This window comes from Lipotes vexillifer, unplaced genomic scaffold (genome assembly GCF_000442215.2).
Source record: "Lipotes vexillifer unplaced genomic scaffold, Lipotes_vexillifer_v1.1 scaffold158, whole genome shotgun sequence".
In the NCBI taxonomy this organism is placed as follows: Eukaryota; Metazoa; Chordata; class Mammalia; order Artiodactyla; family Lipotidae; genus Lipotes; species Lipotes vexillifer.
The window spans coordinates 1,250,594-1,277,487 of NW_006788189.1; the positions used below are offsets into that span (position 1 = coordinate 1,250,594).

The 26,894-nt window shown below is 37.2% G+C and overlaps 1 protein-coding gene across 2 annotated transcripts in view; it reads left to right on the top strand.

Annotated features, from left to right (window-relative positions):
* Nucleotides 1–26,894, top strand: part of WDR33 (WD repeat domain 33) — a 102,995-nt gene that overhangs the window by 23,577 nt on the left and 52,524 nt on the right. The window contains exons 2-7 of one of the 2 annotated variants that reach the window (XM_007461297.1): nt 17,402–17,628; nt 18,867–18,935; nt 19,515–19,619; nt 22,106–22,201; nt 22,389–22,540; nt 24,214–24,311. In XM_007461297.1, coding sequence (XP_007461359.1) covers nt 17,425–17,628; nt 18,867–18,935; nt 19,515–19,619; nt 22,106–22,201; nt 22,389–22,540; nt 24,214–24,311 — 724 coding nt within the window. In that variant the 5' untranslated portion in view covers nt 17,402–17,424. Of the gene's footprint in view, nt 1–17,401; nt 17,629–18,866; nt 18,936–19,514; nt 19,620–22,105; nt 22,202–22,388; nt 22,541–24,213; nt 24,312–26,894 lie in introns of those variants that run through there. The other variant, XM_007461298.1, reaches the window with a different exon arrangement.

Here is a 26,894-nt window from a genome sequence, read left to right on the forward strand (position 1 = left end):
AACAGAAATTTGTTTTCTCACAGTTCTAGAAGCTGAAAATCTGAAATCACGGTACCAGCATAGTCAAGTTCTGGTGAGAGCTCTCTTCCTGGCTTGGATTCTTTACCATTGGACCACTAGGCAAGTCCCTCTCTCTCTTTTTTTTCTTTGGCTCCGTGGCATGTGGGATCCTAGTTCCCCGACCAGGGATTGAACCTGTGCCCCCTGTGTTGGAAGCACAGAGTCTTAACCACTGGACCGCTAGGGAAGTCCCAGTCCTGTATCTTTTAAAGAAACTGATTTAAGAACAGTGCAATAAGGCAAGAAAGAGAAATACAAAGGGCTTTTAGAACAGAAAGGAAGAAATAAAATTGCCCCTATTTGTAGATGGTATGATTGTGCAGAAAACCCCAAGAAATCTACAGGAAAGCTTCTAGAACTAATAAGTGAGTTTAGCAAGATTTCAGGTTATATAGACAGTGTATACAATTAATTGTATTTCAGTATGGAAATACAATTAATTGGAATTGCAGCAATGAAAATATGTAAAAAATGGTACCATTTAAAAAGCACCAAAAAATAGCTATAAGTCTAGCAAAATGTGTATAGGATCTGTGAGCCGAAAACTACAAAACTGATTAAAGAAATTAAGGAAGGCCCAAGAAATTGTAGAGAATTTACCTTTTTGTGGTTTTGAAGACTAAACATTAGGGTGTAATTTCTCCTCAAATTGATTCACCAGATCAGAATCCCAGAAGCATTTTTTGTAGGTAATCAATGATAAGCTGCTTTAAAAAATCATAGAATGGCAAAGGAGCACAGAATGCTAAAACACTTGATAAAGAACAACATAGTTGGAGAATCTGATATGAGATCTGGCTGATTTCAAGATATTCTTTACAGTTACGGTAATCAAGATATTGAGGTAGACCCCCCACAAAATGTGAAAGCCAATTCAGTAGAAAAAAGATGAGTCTTTTTTATAATTGTTTACAGTACAATTGGAAAATGTAAAACAATAAAATTGACAGAGGAGAAGACAGGAGAAAATCTTTGTAGCCTTGGTTTAGATAGAGACTTCTTAGATGTAATCGAAAGTACGAAATCAGTTGATAAGTTTGATTGCATTAAGATGAAAAACTTCTACTCTGAAAGAAATGGTGAAGAGAATGAAAAGAAGTGACAGACTGAGAGAAAATATTCTCAAATCACATATCTGATAAAGATTTTGTGTGTAGATTATGGAAAGAACTCTCAGAACTCAACAGTAAGAAAATAACCAGAGGGAATTCCCTGGCAGTCCAGTGATTAGGGCTTCACCCTCTCAATGCCAAGGGCTTTGGTTCAATCCCTTGTCAGGGAACTAAGATCCCGCAAGTGGTGTGGTGTGGCCCAAAAAATGAAAATCCAATTTAAAAATAGGCAAAAGATTTGAAAAGAAGCTTTGCTGGTAAAGATACATGTGTGACAAATAAATATCTGAAAAGGCTTCTACATCATTAGTCACTAGGGAAATGCAAACTAAACCTCAACAAGATACTACTTCTTTACTGTTAGAATGACTAAAAAGCAAAACAAACAACCATGTCCTCCCCCTAGTAGACTATACCAAGTATAAGTGAGGATGTAGAGCAACTGGAACTTTTATGCATTGCATTTGGGAATGCAAAATGGTACAGCCACTTTGGGAAACAGTTTGGCTGCTTTCCATAAAGTTAAACATAAACTTAACATGACCCAGCAGTTTCAATCCTAGATATTTACCCATGAAAACTTAGGTCACACAAAAAGTACGTGTGAATGTTTATAAATTCTGTTCAAATTGCCAAGCACTGCAAAAAATCCAAACGTTCCTGAATTGGTAAATGGATAAGCAGTTGTGATATGTCCACAGAATTCAACAGTAAAAAAAAGGAATTTGCAATAGCATTGGCGAATCTCAAAAGTATTATGCTGGGGCCTCCCTGGTGGCACAGTGGTTGAGAGTCTGCCTGCCGATGCAGGGGATACGGGTTTGTGCCCCGGTCCGGGAGGATCCCACATGCCGCGGAGCCATGGCCGCTGAGCTTGCGCCTCCGGCAAGGGGAGAGGCCACAACGGTGAGAGGCCCACGTATTGCAAAAAAAAAAAAAAAGTATTATGCTGAATAGAAAATGCCAGACTTAAAAGTCTATATACAATGTATGATTCTATTTATATGACATTCTGTAAAAGACAGAAACTACAATGATGAGGGGACTTCCCTGGTGGTCCAGTGGTTACGACTCCATGCTTCCACTGCAGGGGTCGCAGGTTAGATCCTGCATGCCACACCTAGCGGCCAAAAAAAAAAACCACACACACAATTACAGGGATAGGAAACAGATCAATAGTTGCTGGGGGCTAGGAGTAGTGGTAGGAGATCTGTAACAGCGGGCCAGTGTGAAGGAATATATGGGGGTGGTGGAACTGTTCTACATCTTGATTGTTCCATGGTTCTATGCATTTGTTAAAACTTAGAAAGGTATACCAAAAAGTGAATTTTGCTGCATGTAGCTTTTTTTTTACAGGTATATTTTATTTATTTTATTTTATTTTTAAAATAAATTTATTTTTGGCTGCATTGGGTCTTCGTTGCTGTGCGTGGGCTTTCTCTAGTTGTGGCGAGCAGGGGCTACTCTTTGTTGTGGTGTGTGGCCTTCTCACTTCTCACTGGTTTCTCTTGTTGAGGAGCATGGGCTCTAGGCGCTCAGCCTTCAGTAGTTTGGCATGCTGGCTCTAGAGCACGGGCTTCAGTGGTTGTGGCACACGGGCTTAGTTGCTCCGTGGCCTGTGGGGTCTTCCTGGAGCAGGGCTCAAACCTGTGTCCCCTGCATTGGCAGGCAGATTCTTAACCACTGAACCACCAGGGAAGTCCCTTGCATGTAGCTTTAAAAATAAATTAATCAAGAGTATGAGAAGATAAGCCATAGACTGAGAGAAGATATTTGCAGAAGACATATCTGATAAAAGACTCTTACCCAAGATATGCAGAGAACTCTTAAAACTTAACAATAAGAAAATGTAGAACTCAGTTTAAAAAATGGGCAAAAGATCTGAACAGACACTCTCCAAAGAAGATATACAGGTGACAAATAAGAATATGGAAAGATGCCTAGCATCATACATCATTAGGGAATTGCAAATTGAAACAACGAGATACCACTGCACACCTGTTAGAATGTCTAAAATCCAAAACACTGACATCACCAAATGCTGGTGAGGCTGTGGAACAACACAAAGTCTCATTCATTGCTGGTGGAAATGCAAAATGGTGCAGCCACTTTGGACGGTTTGTTAGTTTTTTACAAAATGAAGTATACTTAAAAAAAAAATTATTTATTTGGCTGTGCTGGGTCTTAGTTGCGGCATGTGGGATCTAGTTCCCTGACCAGGGATCGAACCCAGGTCCCCTACTGGAAGTGTGGAGTCTTAACCACTGGACCACCAGGGAAGTCCCAAAATGAAGTATACTCTTACCAGAGGATCCAGTAATCGTACTTCTTGGTGTTTAACCAAATTAGTTGAAAGTAAATTCATAGAAAAAACCTGCATGTGAATGTTTATAGTAACTTCATTACTAATTGCCAAAACTTAGGTAACCAAGATATACTTTATAGGTGAGTGGATAAATAAAGAGTGGTACATCCAGACAATGGAATGTTAGTCAGTGCTAAAAAGAAGTGAGCTAAGCTATTGTGGAAAAGACCTGGAGGGACTTTAAATACATACTGCTGTGTGAAAGAAGTCAACCTGAATACATTTTTCAAAACCCACAGGATGTACAACACTGAGAGTGAACCCTTATATAAACTTTGGGCTTTGGGTGATAGTGATGTGTTAATATTGGTACACTGATTTTAACTTTCCGTCTGATGCTGAATGTTGTGAGGGAGGGGTACTGTGCGCAGGAACTCTGTGCCTTCTGCTCACTTTTGCTGTGGACCTAGAACTGCTTTAAAAAATAAAAGTGTATAGGAATAAACCTGCCCAAGGAGGTGAACGACTTATATGCTGAGGACTATAAAACTAATAAAGGAAATTGAAGATGATTCAAAGAAATGGAAAGGTATCCCATGCTCTTGGATTGGAAGAATTAATATTGTTAAAATGGCCATACTGCCCAAAGCAATCTACAGATTCAATGTGATCCCTATTAAATTACCCATTACATTTTCACAGAACTAGAACAAATAATCCTAAAGTTTATATGGAACCATAAAAGACCCAGAATTGCCAAAGCAATCCTGAGGAAAAAGAACAAAGCAGGAGGGATAACCCTCCCAGACTTCAGAGACTACTACAAAGCTAAAGCAATCAAAACAGCATGGTATTGGCACAAAAACAGATATCTGGATCAATGAAACAGAAAAGACCACTCAGAAACAAACCCACACAACTAAGGTCAACTAATTTTCGTCAGAGGAGGCAAGTACATACAGTGGGAGAAAGACAGTCTCTACAGCAAGTGGTGTTGGGAAAGTCAGACAGCCGCATGTAAATCAATAAAGTTAGAACACACCGTCACACCATAGACAAAAATAAATTCAAAATGGCTTAAAGCCTTAAGTATAAGACATGGCACCATAAACTCCTAAAAGAGAACGTAGGCAAAACATTCTTCGACATAAATTGTATCAGTGTTCTCTTAGGTCAATCACCCAAGGCAATAGAAATAAAAGGAAAATAAACAAATGTGACCTAATCAAACTTACAAGCTTTTGCACAGCAAAGGAAACAATAAACAAAACAAAAAGACAACCTGTGGAATGGGAGAAAATATTTGTAAACTATGTGACCGACAAGGGATTAATTTCTAAAATATACAAACAGCTCATACAACTCAACAACAAAAACTCAGTTGAAAAATGGGCAGGAAACTTAAATAGACATTTCTCCAAAGAAGACATACAGATGGCCAACAGGCACATGAAAAGATGCTCAACATCGCTAATTATTAGAGAAATGCAAATCAAAACTACCATGAGGTATCACCTCACACTGGTCAGAATGGCCATCATTAAAAAGTCTACAAATAACAAATGCTGGAGAGTGTGGAGAAAAGGGAACCCTTCTACACCATTGGTGGGAATGTAAATTGGTGCAGCCACTATGGAAAACGGTGTGGAGGTTCCTCAAAAAACTAAAAATAGAGTTGCCATATGATCCAGCAATCCCACTCCTTGGCATATATCCAGTTAAAATTATAATTCAAAAGGTACATGCACCCTTATGTTCATAGCAGCACTATTCACAATAGCCAAGACATGGAAGCAACCTAAATGTCCATCGACAGATGAATGGATAAAGATGATGTGGTACATATATACAATGGAATGCTATGCAGCCATAAAAAGAATGAAATAATGCCATTTGCAGCAATATGGATGGACCTAGAGATTATCATATTAAGTGAAGTAAGTCAGAAGGAGAAAGACAAATACCGTATGTTATCGTATGTGGAATCTAAAATACGACACAAACGAACTTATCTGTGAAACAGAAACAGATTCACAGACATAGAGAACAGACTTGTGGTTGCCAGAGGGGGAGGAGGGGAGGGGGAGAGATGGAGTGGGAGTTTGGGGTTAGTAGATGCAAACCATTACATGTAAAACTGATAAACAACAAGGTCCTACAGTATAGCACAGAGAACTAGATTCAATATCTTGTGATAAACCGTAATGGAAAAAAATATACAAAAAAATGTATACATATGTATAACTGAATCACTTTGCTGTACAGCAGAAGTTAACACAATCTTGTAAATCAACTGTAATTTTTTAAAGTATATAAAAATATTAAATTTAAATGAATGACAAGCTATGGCATTCAGACTTCTTGAGTATATGTTAAATATTTTTCTTGAAGATGAACGTAAGTAGACTGTTGCTTCAAGGAAAGAAACTGTTAGTATTTGTTGCCAGTGATAAAAATTGAGTTTTCAAGCAAGAATTAGAGTTTTGGAAAACTTGTGTCTGTGAGGTTGAGTTTCCCAGTAATTAATAGTTTTTATGATGAGATCAATGGCTGATTTTAATAAAAATGATTATTACATATTTTGTAAGAAGTTAGACAGTTAGATGAAATGCCTGATTTTGTGGAACCAGTGTTTTCCAAGTGATCAGTGCATGGTGTTGAAAAATCATGCATGGTTTAAAGTTCCAAAGTGCAAAATAAACCAGTGTATTTTAATATAATAGAGTACAGAAAGCTTATTGATGTGATTTCAGAGGCTGCATTACAGTTAATATTTAATAAACTATCACTTGTCAAGTTTTGTTGGAATATCAATACCCATAATTTTCTGAGAAGGCTATTAAAATAAAAATCTTCCTTTTTCCAAATGTATATATCTGTGGGTCCAGATATTTTTCATGTACTCTAACCTAAATAATAACATATTGCAGCAGATTGAATGCAGAAGCAGACATGAGAATCCAGCTGTTTTCAGTTAAGCTAGACATTAAGGAGATTTGCAAAAATGTAAAAAGCAATGCCAGTCTCTCACTAGTTGTTTCTGGTGAAGGGAAAATAGTTATTATAATAGGTTTATCATTATTCTAAATTAAATTAATACTTTGGATTTTTCTCTTTTAATTTCTAATGTGGCAAGTATCTATGGATATAAATACAACAATTAACAAAAATTGGGGGGAAATCCTCAATTTTTAAGAGTAGGATTTCCCTGGCGGCGCAGTGGTTGAGAGTCCGCCTGCCGATGCAGGGGACACGGGTTCGTGCCCTGGTCCGGGAAGATCCCACATGCCGCGGAGCGGCTGGGCCCGTGAGCCGTGGCCGCTGGGCCTGCGCGTCCGGAGCCTGTGCTCTGCAACGGGAGAGGCCACAACAGTGAGAGGCCCGCGTACCACAAAACAACAAAACAACAACACAAAAGAGTAAAGGAGTCCTGAAATAAAGAGTTTAAGAATTTGCTGCTATAAAGAAACTGTTTCATTGAATTCCCTGATGGTCCAGTGGTTAGGACTTGGCTCTTTCACTGCTGTGGCCGGGGTTCGATCCCTGGTTGGGGAACTAAGATCTCACAAGCTGCAGGGTGCAGCTAAAAAAAAAAAAAGAAACTGTTTCAGAAGTAAGCTATCCGAGTTACTTTATCCAGTGGTTCCCAAATTTTGCCACACTAAGGTATCACCTGGGAGCTTTTAAAACTCTCTGCTGCCCCGTTCATATCCCATATTATTAAATCAGAATGAAGATGAGACCCTTAAAGTCTGGCCTTAGGAACTGCTGACTTCAACTCACACTTGAATCTTTGAATTCCTTATCTTTAATTTAGGAGGTCACTTTATTTATTTATTTTTATTTTTTATTTTTTATTTTTTTGGGTTTTTTTTCTTGCGGTACGCGGGCCTCTCACTGTTGTGGCCTCTCCCGTTGCAGAGCACAGGCTCTGGACGCGCAGGCTCAGCGGCCATGGCTCACGGGCCCAGCCGCTCCGTGGCATGAACCCGTGTCCCCTGCATCGGCAGGCGGACTCTCAACCACTGCACCACCAGGGAAGCCCTAGGAGGTCACTTTATGATTACTTACCTTATCTAGAAAATGGGGCATGGTTTTTGTTTACTTTTACAAAGGCAGTTCGCTAATCCAGTGAGAATTGGTTTGTCCAGTTTTTATTGGTTTAGACAGTTGATAAATTACAATGCAGTTTGAAAAGTTTAAGAATGGAAAACCCTCTTTGTATGCTAATGACTAGGGGAAATAAACATATCCAATAACCACTGACTTTATCTCCATTGAAAACCGTTGATGGTACAGGTCCCTTATCCCAGAATCACACTTTTGAAATATTGAGTTGTTACTTTCCAATTGAGTAGACAGTCAGATTTGTGGTCATATGTACATTAAATATTAAAGTTAGCTTTTGAAATGGCACAGAAAACTGAATGTAAAAGCCCAAATACAGTATCAGGTAACATGTATATTAAACTGGTCGAGTGCAGTATCCACTAAAATGTTTCAGTACCCTTGTACCTAAGTATACAACCAAAGCTGCTTACTCCAAGTTACAAAGAATTATGCAGGTAAATCTGAGGCTGAAAGCAATAAAAGTTGGAAAACTCCTACACTGAGAGTTAAGTAAAGTTGATCTTTAATGTCAGATTTAGTCATCAGCAAGATAAAGAATCGTGAACTTTTAAAAACTACTTACTTAAACTGTTGCCTTCTTGTTTATTCTTTAAAAGATGGAGGGCTACCCTGGTGGCGCAGTGGTAGAGAGTCCGCCTGCCGATGTAGGGGACACGCGTTTGTGTCCTGGTCCGGGAAGATCCCACATGCCGCTGAGCCATGGCCACTGAGCCTGCGCGTCCGGAGCATGTGCTCCGTAACGGGAGAGGCCACAACAGTGAGAGGCCCGCGTACCGCAAAAAAAAAAAAAAGATGGAATGGTCTCAACATAATGTCTTCTGATTTGTTCAGGATTCATATTTATCAATGATTGGATATTGAAGAGAGAACATATTGATCACTTTGTTATTGGCCTTTTTTTTTTACCACTCGTGTAGATCCCCTCAAAGTTCTATGGCAGATTAGGTATCAGGTCTCTTTCAGGGTAGATTCTCCATCTCAGGACCTAATGGTCTGGTAGTAATCTTCAGTAGAGGTTCCCAGGCTGAGGTTCTGACCTAGGGGACCAGGTTTGTGTTAATGAGGGTGGTGATCTTAAAATCTTATGTTATTTTTAAAAGCCCTTCAGTAATTGTACTTGCTATCCTAACTACTTAATGCATCAGTAGTTTGCTTTCCGTTAGAATTCTTTCCTCTCAGTTTGGGGAAACAAGCTTTCATGTGCTGATCAGAAAGCTCTGATTAGTGGTTGACACGGTAAGAATTGTTATATTTCAGTTCAACCAGATTCTGGTGCCATAGCTACTGTAGCTAGGCACTGTACCCACATTAGACAGATGCTGTATTTGAACTTCTTTGGCTATGGATTCTCAGTGGCAGCAGAAATTAAGTCATCATAAGCAGAAGATAGCATAAATAAGAAACTGTGGTTTTCACTGAACGGTTTGTTAACATTAAACCATTTGCTTTCACTTTTTTTTTTTTTTTTGCGATATGCGGGCCTCTCACTGTTGTGGCCTCTCCCGTTGCGGAGCACACGCTCTGGACTCACAGGCTCAGCGGCCGTGGCTCATGGACCCAGCCGCTCCGTGGCACATGGGATCTTCCCGGACCGGGGCACAAACCCGTATCCCCTGTGTCGGCAGGCGGACTCTCAACCACTGTGCCACCAGGGAAGCCCTGCTTTCACTTTTGACAAATTAACAGGAAGGAAATACTTTTTTACATTGTGACCTAGTGTACACACATGTACAACCAAAACAAGTTTTACAGAAGCAGTTCTTTCCTTTAAAATGTGTGGTTCAATCTTGTCTGTTCTGGTTTTTAAATTATTAAAGTAATACTATTTGTCAGCCACATTGATTTTAGGAACCACCAATAGGATACGACTTCTGGTTTAAAGGAAAAACATTACTTCAGAGCAATTGATGAACTTTCAGGCCATGGAGGTTTCTTTTCAGATCTACCCTCCTGAATCGTAAAGATATTTTTATTCAATTGTGTGAAGCATTTAGTAAATTCATTTTGGATTGAATTTGTCGAATTAGTTAAGGTTTAGCAATGTTATTTTCCAATAAAAAATACATTTGACCCTTGACCAATGTGGGTTTGATCTGTGCAGGTCCACTTAAACACAGATAGTTTTCGGTAGTAAATACTACAGTACTGCCTGGTCCATTTGTTGGTTGAATCTGAAGTTGTGAAGAACCGTGGATATGGAGGGCTGACGATAAGTTATACTCAGGTTAACCCTGCATTGTTCAAGAGTCAGCTGTGCACCTTCCCCCCCTGTGTTTTAGTTGGAGATTGGCTGTGATGGTAAAATTTTTCTCATGGAGTCAGAAATGTTTGCTTGGGGAAGATTATTTTGGATTACGTTTGGTTGGGGAAAAGATTATTCAGGATGTGGTGTGCTGAATGAATGAATGTTACTTATTTTTGTTTCTTCTGTCTTTTCCTCCAAACTTCCCCCACCCCACCCTGAATATAAACTTCTTGAGGCTGAATTGTGCAGTAAGCATCCTGTGTTATATCCCTATTGCCTATGAATAGTTCCTGGTAAACAAGCATAGTAGATTCTCAATAGAGTAGTATTCTCACATTGCATTCTTGATGAGCTCTTCTGTTCTGATGAACTGTCAGTCTTGAGGACAGACTTTATGTGTATCTCTGTCTTTAGCCTGTCAAGTAGTTAGTGCTCATTGATTACTTCTTGAAATGAATTACACTTCTTGTTATGCTTCCCCATGTCACAGGGTTTTTTTCAACAAATTCAACAGTTCCTAAGTTTATGTATTCATAGCTAGTAACTAGTAACTGCCTCAGTGAATTTGGTGGTGACTGCTCATTATTAATAACTTTTGCTATATAATTTTCAATTTAAGTCTTACATCTCATAAATCTTTCTGTTCATTCTGCTATTGTTGCTCTAATTTTTGAGCTTGTGTTACTACTAGTATAGAGTTTTTATTACTTTAATTAGAAGTTAGGTTCAATAAAATGAGTTATTGTTTAGCACAGTTCTACAATGTGAAACTTGTAATGACTTTTCTTTAAGAAAAGCATTTGTGGTTCACTGGTCAGAATGGCCATCATCAAAAAATCTACAAACAATAGATGCTGGAGAGGGTGTGGAGAAAAGGGAACCCTCTTGCACTGTTGGTGGGAATGTAAATTGATACAGCCACTATGGAGAACAGTATGGAGGTTCCTTAAAAAACTAAAAATAGAACTACCATATGACCCAGCAATCCCACTACTGGGCATATATCCTGAGAAAGCCATAATTCAAAAAGAGTCATGTACCAAAATGTTGATTGCAGCTCTATTTACAATAGCCAGGACATGGAAGCAACCTAAGTGTCCATCAACAGATGACTGGATAAAGAAGATGTGGCACATATATACAATGGAATATTACTCAGCCATAAAAAGAAACGAAATTGAGTTATTTGTAGTGAGATGGATGGACCTAGAGTCTGTCATACAGAGTGAAGTAAGTCAAAGAGAAAAACAAATACCATATGCCAACACGTATATATGGAGTCTAAGAAAAAAAAAAAGGTCATGAAGAACCTAGGGGCAAGACGGGAATAAAGACACAGACCTACTAGGGAATGGACTTGAGGATATGGGGAGGGGGACGGGTAAGCTGGAACAAAGTGAGAGAGTGCTATGGACATATATACACTACCAAATGTAAAATAGATAGCTAGTGGGAAGCAGCCACATAGCACAGGGAGATCAGCTCGGTGCTTTGTGACCACCTAGAGGGGTGGGATAGGGAGGGTGGGAGGGAGGGAGATGCAAGAGGGAAGAGATATGGGAACATATGTATATATATAACTGATTTCACTTTGTTATAAAGCAGAAACTAACCATTGTAAAGCAATTATACTCCAATAAAGATGTTAAAAAAAGATATCTTTGTAAATAATGACTATCAATATTTTAAATATATCAATTCTTCCCAAAGTGATCTAGAGATTTGCTGTAATGGCAATTCATATATAAAAGTTGTCTGTTTATTTGGTAGAACATGACAGTCATGTTATTAATCATAAAATTAATATGTAAAAAAAAAGGAAAATGGAGGAACAATAACAAAAGACAAAAACATGAGACATGTAGAAAACCAAAGGTAAAGTGTTAAATAAATCCTACCATATCAACAATTAAAAACTACATGTAATGAATTAAACAATACAATCAAAAGTCATATATTGTCAAACTGGGTTTAAAAAAATGTTTTCTATAGGAGACACTCCTTGGATTCAAAGGTCTAATGTGTACAAAATAAAAGGATGAAAAAATATACATCATGCATATAGCAACCATAAGCATGCTGAAGTGGCTATACTAATACCAGAAAAAATAGACTTTAAAACAAACAAAAAATTACTAGATATGAAAAGGGACATTTTATGATTAAAAAAAGGGAAGATACAAAAATTATTAGCATATGTGTCCTGAATAAGATAAAACCAAAATACATGAAGAAGAAAATAGCAAAATACACGAAGAATTGAAGGAAGACATAGATAATTCCACAACATTAGGTAGAGGCTTCAGTACTCCACGGTCAATAATGGATAGAAAAATTAGGTAGAAGATCAACAAGGATATAGAAGACTTGGACAGCACTCATTTATCAAGACCTAATAAATGTCTACAGAACACTCAACCGAACAGTAAAATACTCATCCTTCTCAACTACATGTGAAACGTTTTCCAGCATAGATGACATGCTAGGCTAAAAGACAAGAGATTGAAACCCACATACATTGCTGGTGGGAATGTAAAATGGGTGGCCATTTTGCAGAACAGCTTGACAGTTCCTCCAAATGTTAGACATAGAGTTACCCTGTGATCCAGCAGTCCCACTACTAAATATATACCTAACAGAAATAAAAACTTATGTCTGCACAAAAGCTTGTACGTGAATGTTCACAGAAGCATGTTTATACAAACAAAAGTTGGAAAAAACTCAAATGTCAATCTGATAAATGAATAAACAAAATGTGGAATATCCGTACAATAGAATAGCATTCAGCTATAAAAAGGAATGAAATATTGATCCATGTTACAACATGGATGAACCATGAAAGCATTATGTAAGGTAAAAGCAGCCACTCACAAAAGATCACATATTGTATGGTCCCATTTATATGAAATGCCCAGAAGAGCAAATCTGTAGAGGCAGAGAATAGATTGGTGATTGCCTAGGACTGAGAGGGTTGAGGAGAATGAAAAAACATTGTAAATGTGTAATGGGTTTTTTTGTGGGGGGACAGAAATCGAAACTTGGATGTTGTGATGGTTACACAAGTCTTTTAGTGGTTACACTAAGAACCACTGAATTGTATACATTAAAGCGTTGAAATTATGGTATGTAAATTACATCTCAATAAAGCTGTTAAAAAAAAGCATTTGTGCTTTTTTCCCTATCTTCATTTATAACCTTGGTAGTATCACATGACTAAGATTATAAAAGGTTATTTTGTAATAGTTGGGACAAGAAGCAGAATTATAATGCTTGTATGGATTTGCATATACAAATGCATCTGGGTGTTCCAGTTTGTTCAACAGACTAGTCAGTACATTGGCTAAAAGAATAATATATTTCATGCAAAATAATATCTTTGAGCAAAAAGGATCTTTGAAGTTATCTACATTAGACTTGTTGTCCAGGTTGAGAAAACAGATGCAGAGAAGTGGCATGACCTGCCTAATTTTGGAGAGTAGTTGCAAGCTTGAAGGCTAAGAATATGCTGAAGGCTAAGAATATGTGACTTCAGGAGGAGTCTTTGTATTTGCGAAAAATAGAGATGGGGACCAAAAAACACAAAGTATGAAATCTATGAGCTTAGAAGTGATATTCAGTGAATTACGACAATATGTTGTACCCTGTGCTAGGTGTAATAAAAAGTAGGCACTTGATAAAATTGTGCTGATTTCTTTAAACATTGAAGGTTTGTGTGTATGAGAAAGACATGATGAATTCAGTGTTTCAGGTGATTTTTTTTTTCCTTAGCAATTTGGTTCTATTGTTACTATGTGTTTAATAATCATACGCAAATTACTTATGCTCATTCTGCCTCAGTTTCTGTCTTGCCTACAGCCCCTTTCTCCCCACCCCATCACCTCTTATCTCCCTCCCTCCCGCTCTACCCCATATATGAGATGAATATGCTTTGGGGACAACCCTGCCTTCTGGTTTAAATTGTTCTCTTCTGTTAGTGTAGCTCAAGTGTGAGTATTTCAGTGAGTAGAAATTACAGTAATTTTTTTTATGAAAGATAAAGCTCTTACTTGTTTTTCTGTATTTGGTTATATATATAGTTCTTTGAAGTATAGTCCTGAGTGAAGCCTGAAAAGGATAGTTTTAATGATTCGATTGATGGTTTTTCTATCTGGGTCATTCATTTTTCAACCTCATATATCAAGTTTTCTGCTGTTTCAGTCATTGAAAGCAGTTATATCATTATTGCCGAAATCTTTTGGCAACCCAAAGGAAGAAGATTTGAAGGAGAGTCAGGAGGTCCAGGTATTTTGCTCTGCCTCTGCTAGGGTTGCCATGACAAAGTGCCACAGACTGGGTGGCTTAAACAACAAATTAATTTTCTCAGTTTTGGAAGTTAGAAATCTGAGATTAAGGTGTGAGCAGGGGGTTGGTTTCTTCTGAGACCTCTCTTCTTGGCTTGTAGACGGCTTTCGTCTTCCCATGTTTTCACATGGCCTTCCTTCTGTGCATGCCTGTGTCCTAATATCCTTCTCTTATTGGGATGCCAATCACAAGGGTTAGGGCTTTATCTCCAAGTGCAGTCACATTCTGAGGTACTGGAAGTTAGGACTTGAACATACGAATTTTTGGGGGGACAGTTCAGCTCATAACAGCCACTAAGAGGCTCTGTTTTGACTTTGGGCAAATTACAGTGGTTTGCAGAAGTGAAGCTGAAGTGTGTAAGGCATTTATGAAGACTGGTTACTGTATTGTTAGGAGGTTTTCTTCTTTTATTTTAGGGCTGGATTTTGATTTAGAATATAATATTTTTTTTCGTTTTCTTCATGCCGGAGCTTTCTATGTTTTTTTTTTTTTTTTGGCTGCGTTGGGTCTTTGTTGCTGTGCGCGGGCTTTCTCTAGTTGCGGCGAGTGGGTGCTACTCTTCGTTGTGGCGCGCAGGCTTCTCTTGTTGCGGAGCACGGGCTCTAGGCGCGCTGGCTTCAGTAGTTGCAGCACTCAGGCTTAGTAGTTGTGGCTTGCGGGCTCTAGGGCACAAGCTCAGTAGTTGTGGCACATGGGCTTAGTTGCTCCACGGCATGTGGACTGCGCCATCAGGGAAGTAAGTCCCCATGCCGAACCTTTATTTCTAGAACACAAGTGGTACTTGACCATTCAAGGAAAAGTTAAAGGCCTTTTTTACAGAACAAGTTTTACTCAACAGATCTGTAAATGGAAAGGTCTTAAATGAAGGAGTAATATTTTTTCTAGCTTTAACGTGAATTATTCAAGAGTGTTAGTAACAACACATTGGTTGTTTTGTATTTGACTTCAGTCATTTTCCTCATATTTGTACAGTAGATCCTTGGTTTGTCTCTTGGTTAGTGCTTTACATCCAGGTACCCGTCACCCAGCTTTAATACCATCAGCTTTCTGATAATGTTTCATCTACTCTCCATATAAAAGTTTTTCCAGCAGATTAAACCCCCCATTCTTTAACTGAGGTAAAAGTCATATAACATGAAATTCACTGTCTTAACCATTTTAAAGTGTGTAATTCAGCACCACTTAGTATATTCACAGTGTCGTGCAGCCACCACCTCTGCCTGGTTCCAAACATTTTCATCGTCCCCAAAGGAAACCCCATTCCCATTAAGCAGTTATTGCCCATTCTGCCCTTCCCCTGCCCCTGGCAACCACTAATATGCTTTCTGTCACTATGTATTAGCCTGTTCTGGATTTGGGTATAAATGAAATCATACAATATGTGACCTTTTACGTCTAGGCTTCTTTCACTTGGGTAGTGTTTTTGAGATTCATCCATGTTGTAGCATGTGTCAGCACTTCATTCCCTTGTTTTTTGGCTGAATAATTTTTAAGCCTCTTTTGATACATGTAAAAATCTTTATTCTCATTTGATATCAATAATATTAGAAACTAGAATATTAGGATAATTTTATTCTAATAAAGTTAGAAATTTGATGATTATAAAGTGAAAAAAATAGTAATTTTAAAATATACTTTTCAAAGCTGCGTCCTTTTAGAATTACTGGCGTAGACATCTGAATTAAAGCTGTTAATTGAAATCTGCATGCTGAAACTTGGTTGGATTTATGGGATAGCTGAATAAACAGATTCCTTCACCAACCTTATTGAGGCAAATGCATTCTAATTTAATATACACACAGCCTGAGAATGTGTCTCATCTCATTACAGATGAACATTTGTCAGGGGTCTTCTGGGATTGCTCCAGAGTAGTGGGAGTAATATGTATTAGATGCATGTTTAATTGCACTGTTTACTTTTGGTGTCTTGGGAGTCAGGACTTATCTCCCCACCCCCACCCCTACCCCTCCTCCTGCCCCATTTCCTTTCTGTTATCATTATTAAATGGTTTCAGGAGATACTAAAGGGACAAGGGTGAATTAGCTAGTACTAAGAATATTTTCATCCAGAGGAAATCACAGATTTATTTTCAGGTCCTTTATTTAGTGTCTTTTTTTTTTTTTTGCGGTACGCGGACCTCTCACTGTTGGGGCCTCTCCCGTTGCGGGGCACAGGCTCCAGACGCACAGGCTCAGCGGCCATGGCTCACGGGCCTAGCTGCTCCGCGGCATGTGGGATCTTCCCGGACCGGGGCACGAACCCGTGTACCCTGCATCGGCAGGCGGACTCTCAACCACTGTGCCACCAGGGAAGCCCTATTTAGTGTCTTGAATGAAGAAAGGCAAATGTAAGAATATAGAAAAATAATGGAGAGTCTAATCATTCCTCTTTTTCAAACAAAATTACCAAAATGGTTATAACACCCTTTATGTGTTTTTTCATGGTCTGATTTTTAAAATATGCTTGAAAATGTGGTTTTAAATCATGCATATTTGTATTATTGGAACGTAAGTTTAATTGGAGAACACTAAAGTTGAAAAACTGTAAGCTCTTAACATTTTTTTCTTCAGATGTTAGCTTAATATTGCCTTATAAATATGTAAATCCACATACTGAGAAACAAGTTTCTGTGGTAGTTACTTTGAGCCTGAAATTAGATATACATGCTTTTAGCATTCATATGAAGTAAGATAGTTTATTCCACTTTTTACACTAGTCCTAGGAAACTTAAAAGGGCAAAATGTCAGGTTTAAAAATTTTTAGTGACTCTTGTATAAAATGGGGGTCTTACGATAAACTTAAAATGATGTGTTTTCCTATCAAACATCTAATGAAAACTTCATTTTAAAAATGTGAACAGTTCTCAGTGATTTTACCTTCCTTATCCTCCACAATTTACCCACCTCACACGTGCACAACACAATTGCCCCAAGCTGTTTTTAAACAGTGATTCTCCCTTCCATCAGGCTAAATTTTACAGCAAATACTTATTCGCATTTATTCTGTGAATTGACCTTTTTCAAATGTGTAACTGGTCTCTGCCATTAAATTTAATAGTTTATTTTGGAAATAGGTTGACTAAAAGCTAAAAATGGTGCATATTAGGAAAAGGAAGAGAAGTGTAAAAAAATGTTCATTTAAAAATATTTTCAGGCAGTGTTATAGTGCTGATATATTTGTAGTGACAGTACTTTTTCCTTACCCTAGTGACCTAGAAGGAAAACATCACCATGGCTACAGAAATTGGTTCTCCTCCTCGTTTTTTCCATATGCCAAGGTTCCAACACCAGGCACCTCGACAGCTATTTTATAAGCGACCTGATTTTGCACAGCAGCAAGCAATGCAACAGCTTACCTTTGATGGAAAACGAATGAGAAAAGCAGTAAACCGAAAAACCATAGACTATAATCCATCTGTAATTAAATATTTGGAGGTAAGTACAGTTAATGTACTTCAGATGACCAAACTTTGGTTTCTTAAAAAGAAGAAAGTTTTTATAATGCAGGGTAATGAGTATACCTGTGTTTTTTGAATTAGTAGGTTGAAGTAGAATTTCAAATGAGGCCAATCACCTCAATAAAAAAAGAGTACTTTTTTTTTTCCTCTTTGCATGCATGAATAATCTCAAAAATTATTAGACTCCAACTTAAAAATAGGTTTTGTTCTAAAGGTTCACACTGTATTTCAGAAGAGGGTACTTTTGTCCAACTAGGCCAACTTTGAAACACTTGTTAAACCCACAGTGTATATGAAATGTTAAGAGACTACCAACATAGGAATATTTGTATTAGAACATGTGTTCAGAATAGTGACTTGCATGTCCGAGACACTGGCATCAGAACACAACTCTCCAAACCCCTCAGGGAAAAGGGCTCTATTTACTTGGAGGGTTGAGCACCTACTACAGTCTTATAGGGTGAAACCAACTCTGACATGGCAAATAAAGGCAGAGTAGGGGTCTGCCTAAACCTGTGTCAGCTTGGCATATCTCCCCTTTGAGTTCTTTATTTACTTGTCTTAACCTTTCTTGTCTTAAGCCTCTGTGATTTTCTTTTTTCATTGCTAACTCCACGTTAATCAGGTTTTGGTCTGCTCTGCCTCCTGTGAAGAAAATTTGTCTGCTTTTCATTACCTGAGACAAGTTGTTAAAAGACCTATATGCATATTGGGCATAATTAGTATGTTGCAGGCACATAGCAAAAATATTTATTCAGAGGTAAAGACAGATTTAGGCTTTTTCAGGTGTTTCAGTTGGAAAACTAGACTAGGAAAGTTTGGGAGGAATTAAGAAAACCAACACCAAGATAAGAGGAATTGTTTTGTGCTGAGGATTTTGAAGGAATTGGGAACGTCTGCCTACCCCTTGACCTTTTTCCTTTTTCTAAGGTATGGTCAGTGAGAATGTGTTGGGGTCAGCAGCATCTTGGATGATTGGTTGGGCATAATATGAGTGAAGAAAAGAGGGAAATTCTAAGCAATGTCAGTGTGATAAGAGGGGAAATCTCTTAAGATACACACTATTATCTGTTTTAGAACATAATGAAAAAGTTTTAGACTTCTTTTTTCCCCATTTAACGACAGCTTGCATTTTGTAAATATTTACTTATGTTTCAAATTGAGTATAATTAGACAATATATTGATTGATTGGTTAATTTATTTATTTTTAACAGAATAGAATATGGCAAAGAGACCAGAGAGATATGCGGGCAATTCAGCCTGATGCAGGTTATTATAATGATGTAAGTATAAGATGTGTCATGCTAGCTTAATAGAAACCTCTTTGCTTGGACATTTGAACTATGGGATCTCTAATTCAAACATGGACTTTTCTTTTTACATTTTTATAATTAAAACATTCCTAAAGGGATAATATAACATATCTGTGTAAACCATGGGTTATTTTTTTTTAAATCTCAATTTAAATTTTCCTTTTAATCTGATGACGGATGAACTTTTGATTTGGGGTTTAAAGCAGTGTCCAGCAAAAGATTGCACTGCCTCAGAGTCTCTGTAACAAGAAAGTTAATTTTAAACTTGGCTTGTTATGAATGTGTTTAATTGTGTTGACTTTGAGAAGTAATTGGGGGAAATCTGGCACTTGATTTTATTGTTTATTTAGTAATTATGGGCATTTAACTTTCCTGTATCTCCATTTTCTTCATTTAATTACTATAGACTAATTGTAATCTATTATAATAGTGTTTTGAAAGTCCTTTATGGTCCTGAATTTGTCTTTAAATGTTGAAGTTATTACCTTGTCATGTCCCTGGTTTATGCCCTGTTTGTGATCTTTAAACCCCATTTTTTTTTTTTTGTAGCTGGTTCCACCTATTGGGATGTTGAATAATCCTATGAATGCAGTAACAACAAAGTTTGTTCGAACATCAACAAATAAAGTAAAGTGTCCGGTATTTGTTGTTAGGGTAAGTATTCTGTTTGATATTTTTTGGATAAATTAACTCTGAGTTAGCCTGCAAATATATTTGCAAAGAAAATTAAACATTATTTTAAATGTATATCTGGGATAAAAATCAGTGTATTGCTTGTGTTTTTATTTTGAAATATCCAATCATTTATCCACTATATCCACATTTAGTAAGGTAGTACTTTTGGATTGCTTTTCTTCATGTTGCAACTTCCATAGAATTCTTTCTGAGCTGGCCATGGATATATATATATTGCAGCAGGTGTCTGACTTGCTCTTGAATAGGATTGTTTTGTTACTGTTTAGAGAGCAGCATCTCAAGGCGAATGAAAACTCTTAGGGTTACTAGGAAGGAAAACACCTAAGAAGAGCTGAAGACCAATGGTAGACCGTAATTGTCAGCTCCATGAAGGTACATTGTAGGAACTCTATACATTTTCACTAAAATTTTTAAAATATAATTTAAAAATAAATAATATATTAACATGGTTCAAATTATTAAAATTTGAAGGGGTTTGCAATAAAAAAAGTCTTCCCATCTCTGTCTCCCAGGCATCCTGTTAATATTTCCATAGATAATGGTATAATCATTTTTTTGTGGTTTGCTAGTAAGAATGCACTTGCTGGTTAGCAGTATATCAAGTCCAGAAATGTAGGAAAGTTAATAGTCAAAGTGGAGCAAATAAGAATTGAAAAAAATAATGGGACAGAGAAAGAACAGTCATGGCAAACATTGTGGCAAATGAGCAAAATAAGCAGATCTTCTTATTAGGGAGTTGTTGTGATAGACAGCCAGGAGAACTGAGAGGGGCTGGAAGAGACTCTGGCTTGAGTTCCATACAAATGTGGTAGTCCGTCTTAAGCCTCCTGTTTGCTTCAGAGGCCTATTAGAGTAGAAACCATTAGTAAAGAAACATTATTTGAATGGCTTTTGTATCAGGAGAGCCAACCAGTATGTAGTATAATTTTGCTTGCCAGGGAATTTGGCAAAAGGAGTGTGATGGCAGCTAATTTTAATATCTTGTTAGCATAACACAAAACCTTTTTGGAATGAATAAAATCTGAGCATTCTGTGTCCTGTATCTTATTAGATGGGTAAATTTCTCATTTGGGAATCAAGCTATAAGGTCTTAAGAAATTTGCACATAGTAGAGGCAAGTCCAAAATACAAGGTATTAAAGACATAAAGACTGTGGGTCCTGTGTCAACAGTTTGATTGCTTGTAGTATCTACTGGGTTGGGATCCACAGCAGATAACAGAAACTAGGAAAGTAGGAGGATTTTATTAATAAAAATCAAAATCATGATCTGCAGGTAAACAGTAAAAGGCTGGCTTGTCACATATATCTGTGAAATTTACCAAACAGACTTCATTTCATGTATCTCATCCTATAAACACACTTGTAGTTTTCAGCTCTGTGTCACACTTTTTACTAATAGGATTCTTGTATTGATATTTCATGTATTTACATCTAAGGAAAATGAATGTGTAATCTATCATAGAAACTTGAAAATAAAAGTAAGAAAAATATGTTGCATTTTGAGTTGATAAGCATATATCACAGATTCCCTTCAGTGTACAAATTGTGACATTGAAATATTGGGGTACTGTTAGTCATGCCTCTGTTGTATTACAGTTTTTTGGAGACTAGATTAGCATAAGACCTGTCACTGCCTAATACTGTGAACGAAGAACTTAAAAAAATATATATACATGTATATAGTATATATTGTACGTTTAGTTTCCAGGAAAAGTTTGATAGCCTTGATGTCCTTAAATTGGTATGTAATACTGTTTTTTCACAAGACACTGGTAACATTTTTGCCTGAATTGGTTCACTAGCAGCTGTAATAAACCAAATCCTTTATACATTTAGTCTTTGAATTTTTCTGGTGACTGACTGTCTTATTTATGTTGGTCTGCCATGTATTCTAGAAAAATTAAGTCTTTGCATATTTTGTTTTGAAATGCTCTTTAGAGTGCCTAGGTGTGTGTAACTTAACAGGTATTTAAAATGCACTTATTGGGGCTTCCCTGGTGGCGCAGCGGTTGAGAGTCCGCCTGCCGATGCAGGGGACACAGGTTCGTGCCCCGGTCCGGGAAGATCCCACATGCCGCGGAGCAGCTGGGCCTGTGAGCCACGGCCACTGAGCCTGTGCGTCCGGAGCCTGTGCTCCGCAACGGGAGAGGCCACAACAGTGAGAGGCCCATGTACTGCAAAAAAAAAAAAAAAAAAAAAAAAGCACTTATTATTTTTAATTAATGAGCTAAAGTGCTAGAGCTTTCCTTGCACTGTGTTAATACAAGTTCTTTTCTGACAAAGTACTTGCTTATAAATCTGAGCTATAGTCTTAAGTGAAAGTCAGTATTGTCCACTTAATGTCAATTATTGGATATTTTATAAATAAAGACTTTCTAAGTGTTTTAAAAATAAAGGTTGAGGATTCGTGACTTTGTATAATGTCTTTTTTTTTTCCCCCCAGTGGACTCCAGAAGGAAGACGGTTAGTCACTGGAGCCTCTAGTGGAGAGTTCACCTTGTGGAATGGACTCACTTTCAATTTTGAAACAATATTACAGGTAATAGTAATCATCAGATGGTAGCATCATCCTTTGTTACTGTAAAGAACTTGATATATAGTTACTTTCTTGGCATTTTAAACTTACAATTGGACAGATTATTGTTATGAGTTAATATATGCTCCTGTAAAGGCTTCCATCATATATTCTTTTATGTAATGTTTACAAATGTTTTATGTTTTCACAGGCTCACGATAGCCCAGTGAGAGCCATGACTTGGTCACATAATGACATGTGGATGTTGACAGCGGACCACGGAGGATACGTGAAATATTGGCAGTCGAACATGAACAACGTCAAGATGTTCCAGGCACATAAGGAGGCGATTAGAGAGGCCAGGTTTATACACAATATACCATTTTCTGTAGTCCCTATTGTCATGGTTAAATTATTCTCTAAGTGTATTCTGGGTGCAGAGATGCATGGGCTCTGTCAGATTCTGGGAAACTTTCTGCACCCTATAAACACAATATTTTTCTTTGTTTTCACACATTCACCATTTTGCTGGCACTTTTCTGAAGTAGTGTTGTCCCGGTATCAGCCTTTGCAATATGTTAGAGATGTATTGTCTGCCGCATTTTGCACTGGTTTTCTCTTTTCGTTTATGGTTAATAATGTGTATACGTTATTCATTTTTATTACCTACTATGTAAGACAAGAATATTTCATTCCAAATAAAGAATTCAGTCTTTAATTATACAACTGAATAAAATCTAAAGCCTACAGAAAACACCTTCAGAGTTCACACAAAATACAAGATAAAAAAGGCTTAAGTGAAGACCCTGGTGGGCTTGGTTATGCCACGACTTCAAAAGGAAAGTATAGTAGGACTAAAAACTCTCACAAGTAACTCTGGATGTGGCAAACATTAATGGATTAATGAGTGGGTTCTTTCAAGCTTTGAAACTGTAAGCAGACCAATGTCAAGAAGACTTTCCTTCTGATTCACTGTTGATAACATCAGTAATGCAAATGTATCATAAGTGGGAGTTTAAAATATTTTCAGTGAGTTGTATATTTTTACATATCAGTGAGATATGTATAGTAGAAATGGAAAAAAAAAGTTTTCAAAAACAAGCCTGAAGAATTGCTGCAGCCTCAGAATAAAGCTAAGCAGCATTCTTGACGGTTGTGCCACCCACGTGTGGGAGGAGGTTGACATCTTTATAGAAACATCATCCACTGCAGTCACTTGTTTCTACTTTCAGAATCTTAACAAAAGTTATTGGATAAACACGCTTCTGCAAAGACTTTGCCTTATTGTCCTGACCATACATTGAGTTTTCGCAGTTGGTCCTTTCTTAGGCAAAGGGTTAAGAAGTTCAGGGGAGTTCTTAGATGAGAAACTTGATGGTCTTTTACAGGGAGGAAAAAAATGGATTCCTCCTTTGCAAGCATATTCTTTGGCTTTAAACAGTCAGAAGGTCCCCATGTTAGTTTTCTTCAAAAAGTGCAACATTCATGGGATAGCTTACCTGGAAGAAGGTGTGAACGTTTTCCACAGACCTTTTACGTAAATCAGAAACATCATATTTAGGGATGTGTAGCAACCAGTCTTTAAACAGCCTGTCTGAAACTTTTATGAAGTCTGAAGCAGAAGCTGATGCTAATTTTTTGAGCAGTATTCCTATGTGATTTAAAAGACTTTACAGGAATATTGCAAAGATAGAATTTGTTTAGTTTCTACACTTAAATCCGCTCCATGTTTTCTGTTGGTACCATAGGAAATACTATACTGGAGAGTGTGGGTAACATTAGTGCTAATAATACACTCATAAAGTTCTCTGAATATTGATGATTGAAAACTAAGAAGCAGCTACTCTGTTGAATTCTTCTTTTGATGAGATACATTTGTTAGCTGACAACATTCTCTTTAAGGGCTTCTTCACTGTGGATACTTCCCTCTCCTGTTTATAACGCAGCACAGTGTTTTTATTTTTCCCTGTCTGAGAAGCACAGATAATCTGTTAAATGCTGACTTCTTTCCCCTGCTGTGTGTCTTCATGTAACAGTTTCTCACCCACGGATAATAAATTTGCTACATGCTCTGATGACGGCACTGTTAGAATCTGGGACTTTCTTCGTTGCCATGAGGAAAGAATTCTCCGAGGTACGTGTACTAACAGTACTGATTGGAATATTTAAATAGGGAAGGCATTTGTGGTTTAAATCATCACAATACCACAATACCAGCTTACATCTTCATTCAGTTGTTTTACATACACACCCTCTCAGTCAGGCTCTTTAAAGAAAACTGAACTCTGGTTCACAATCATTTTTGTAGATTTTTACTACTAATATTATCTTTGAATTCTTTGAGCTATAAATTAAATACACATTCCCCTTCTTCTCCCCTCTCCTCCCAATTACTTACTTATCTGTATGCATCCGTTAGGGCTATATTCCTTTTCCTGCCTTGTACCCAGGATAGCTTTCATCAACATACTGACACGATAATTTTATTTATATAGCTCACATACTCCTGGCAGGCCTTTTACAGTATGCAGTAACCAAGGTCTCACTAGCTACACTTCTCAGTATTGGTATTTCTGAAAGGAGGTGGTTTTTCAGTATACAACATTTGTGCTACATGGCCCACTTGTTACTAAGCTTTGGAGGGATTTTTATTTACTTCTATTGATTTCATAATTATAAACTAACATCTATAAATTACTCTATCCTAGAAAAGAAATCCGTATTTTCACTTGGATTAACTTAGTTTTAGACTTCCTAAGGTGGGGCTGTTGAAATACTCACAGTACATCAACACCATTTATGTGAATTCAGGGCTGTTAAAGTAAGTTTAGGAAATTAACTGTGTGTTTTATATATTCAATACAAACATTAAAACAAAAAACATTTACACTTTTAACTAAATCTCATTAGTTTATTATTAATTGGGAAGGTAGTTTTCTCAAGTGCTTAATTTGAACCTATACTGATTTAACAAGGCGTACATTCTGTTGCATACTCTTCATTCCAATATGCCATAAAAGTAACATCTTCCTCTGACACATAAATGCAGGGTGGGAGAATGGGTGCCACAGACATTGGGTGTCAAGCAGTTACTATTCAGAGATTGCCCTTTTTGTTCAAGAGTCGGCAGAGTTAGTTATCTTGGTTGACTTATAAGTTTTTTATACCTTTTTCAGAGCTTTATTTATAGCATATAGTGTCGATGCTTTCTAGACAAGAAGCTAAGTATTCTTGATATTTAACCCATATTTCAAGCCAGTATTTTTTTTTTTTAATCACAATTTTTAAACATTCCTGGCTTTGCACATTTTGTGTGGGTTTTATCCGCAGTAATGTATTGTGATAGCTAGCATAAGGATATAGTACCTTCACCTGTCATAGTGAAGGGGTGTCCTGACAATGAGGTCATAATATTGTACAGCTTCAGAACTAGGTGGAGCCTTTGAAATCATCTAAATTGAGTTATTGTATGGATGAGCATCATGACCCAGAAGGTTTAAGTGACATATTCAAGGTAAAAGAAGTTCAGAGCCAGGACTAGCATCCTGTCACTTGACAACTAGCCTAATGCTACACTAATGTTGCATCTTTCCTCACTATTAGTAGAAGTCTTAGCTGCTAAACAGTGATAAGGGAAACAACTTTTTCTAGCCTTTGAAAATCCTAAGAAATATAGAGGGAACCAAATAATTTTATTTATTGAAAGTAATTCTAAAGGATCAAAACCATTAATTTTACAGTGACCTAGGACTATAATAACTGTAAAGTCTGATACAAAACCACTCTGCATCTTGGATTAAATAAAGAAGAAAAGCTACTATAAGATAGCATTTTCAATCCCAAATTCCAATGAAGTGTTATTCAGTTTTGGTAATGAAACTGTTTCTAAATAGTGCTTAAGAACTTTTCTTCTGAAATTTAGTGTACATGAGTTATTTAGTTAGCAGTTAAATATTTTCAGATTTGAGTCCAGGTGGATTTGGATAATGTGGATGCTGAATCATTATCTGTTCTTCTTATAGCATAAAAAATACACCAATATCATGTCTATACTGAGAGTTGAATTTTATTTTTTATGTGGGTGTTCTTTTTAAGTTTTCACTATGAAAATTTCAAACATGCACAAGAGTATAATGAACTTGCATGTACTTTTAGGATTTGTATTCTAGCTTATTCATGTTTTTTACTTCCTTTAAACAGTATTCTACTTGTTTTATGGTCATGATTTTTTTCTTTGTACCTCAATGAGTATATGAGAAGTATAAATATATAAGCCAAGTTAATTATACCACCCAAGTAGTAGTTCTGATAGTGGATCTGGTGTAGTAGATGGGTTTTTCCAATTATCCATTTTCTGTCATTCCTCATTTTTCTGAATTTTCTGAACTTTAGAGATGATTATAAAATAGTGAAACTAATGTTGTTATAATTTTTCTATTCTTCACTTGGTGGCTTGGGGATCAGGGGATGATGGAACTCCACTTGTCTCAAGCGTTGATGTGAAATTCTTCAAATAAAATTTGAAGTGAACTTAATTTAGTTCTGTTCGTAGAGAGAAAGGTGGATCACAGAGTTAAGCAAATAGGGTGGGCTCTAAAATGTCAGTTGCCCTATAGAAAGGGGGTGATGTTCATGTAGCCTACATAGGCTGTGTGACGCCAGGAAGGTAGGCATATTCCTAAGGCATATTAGTGTTGTGCATCAGACCATCACTTGG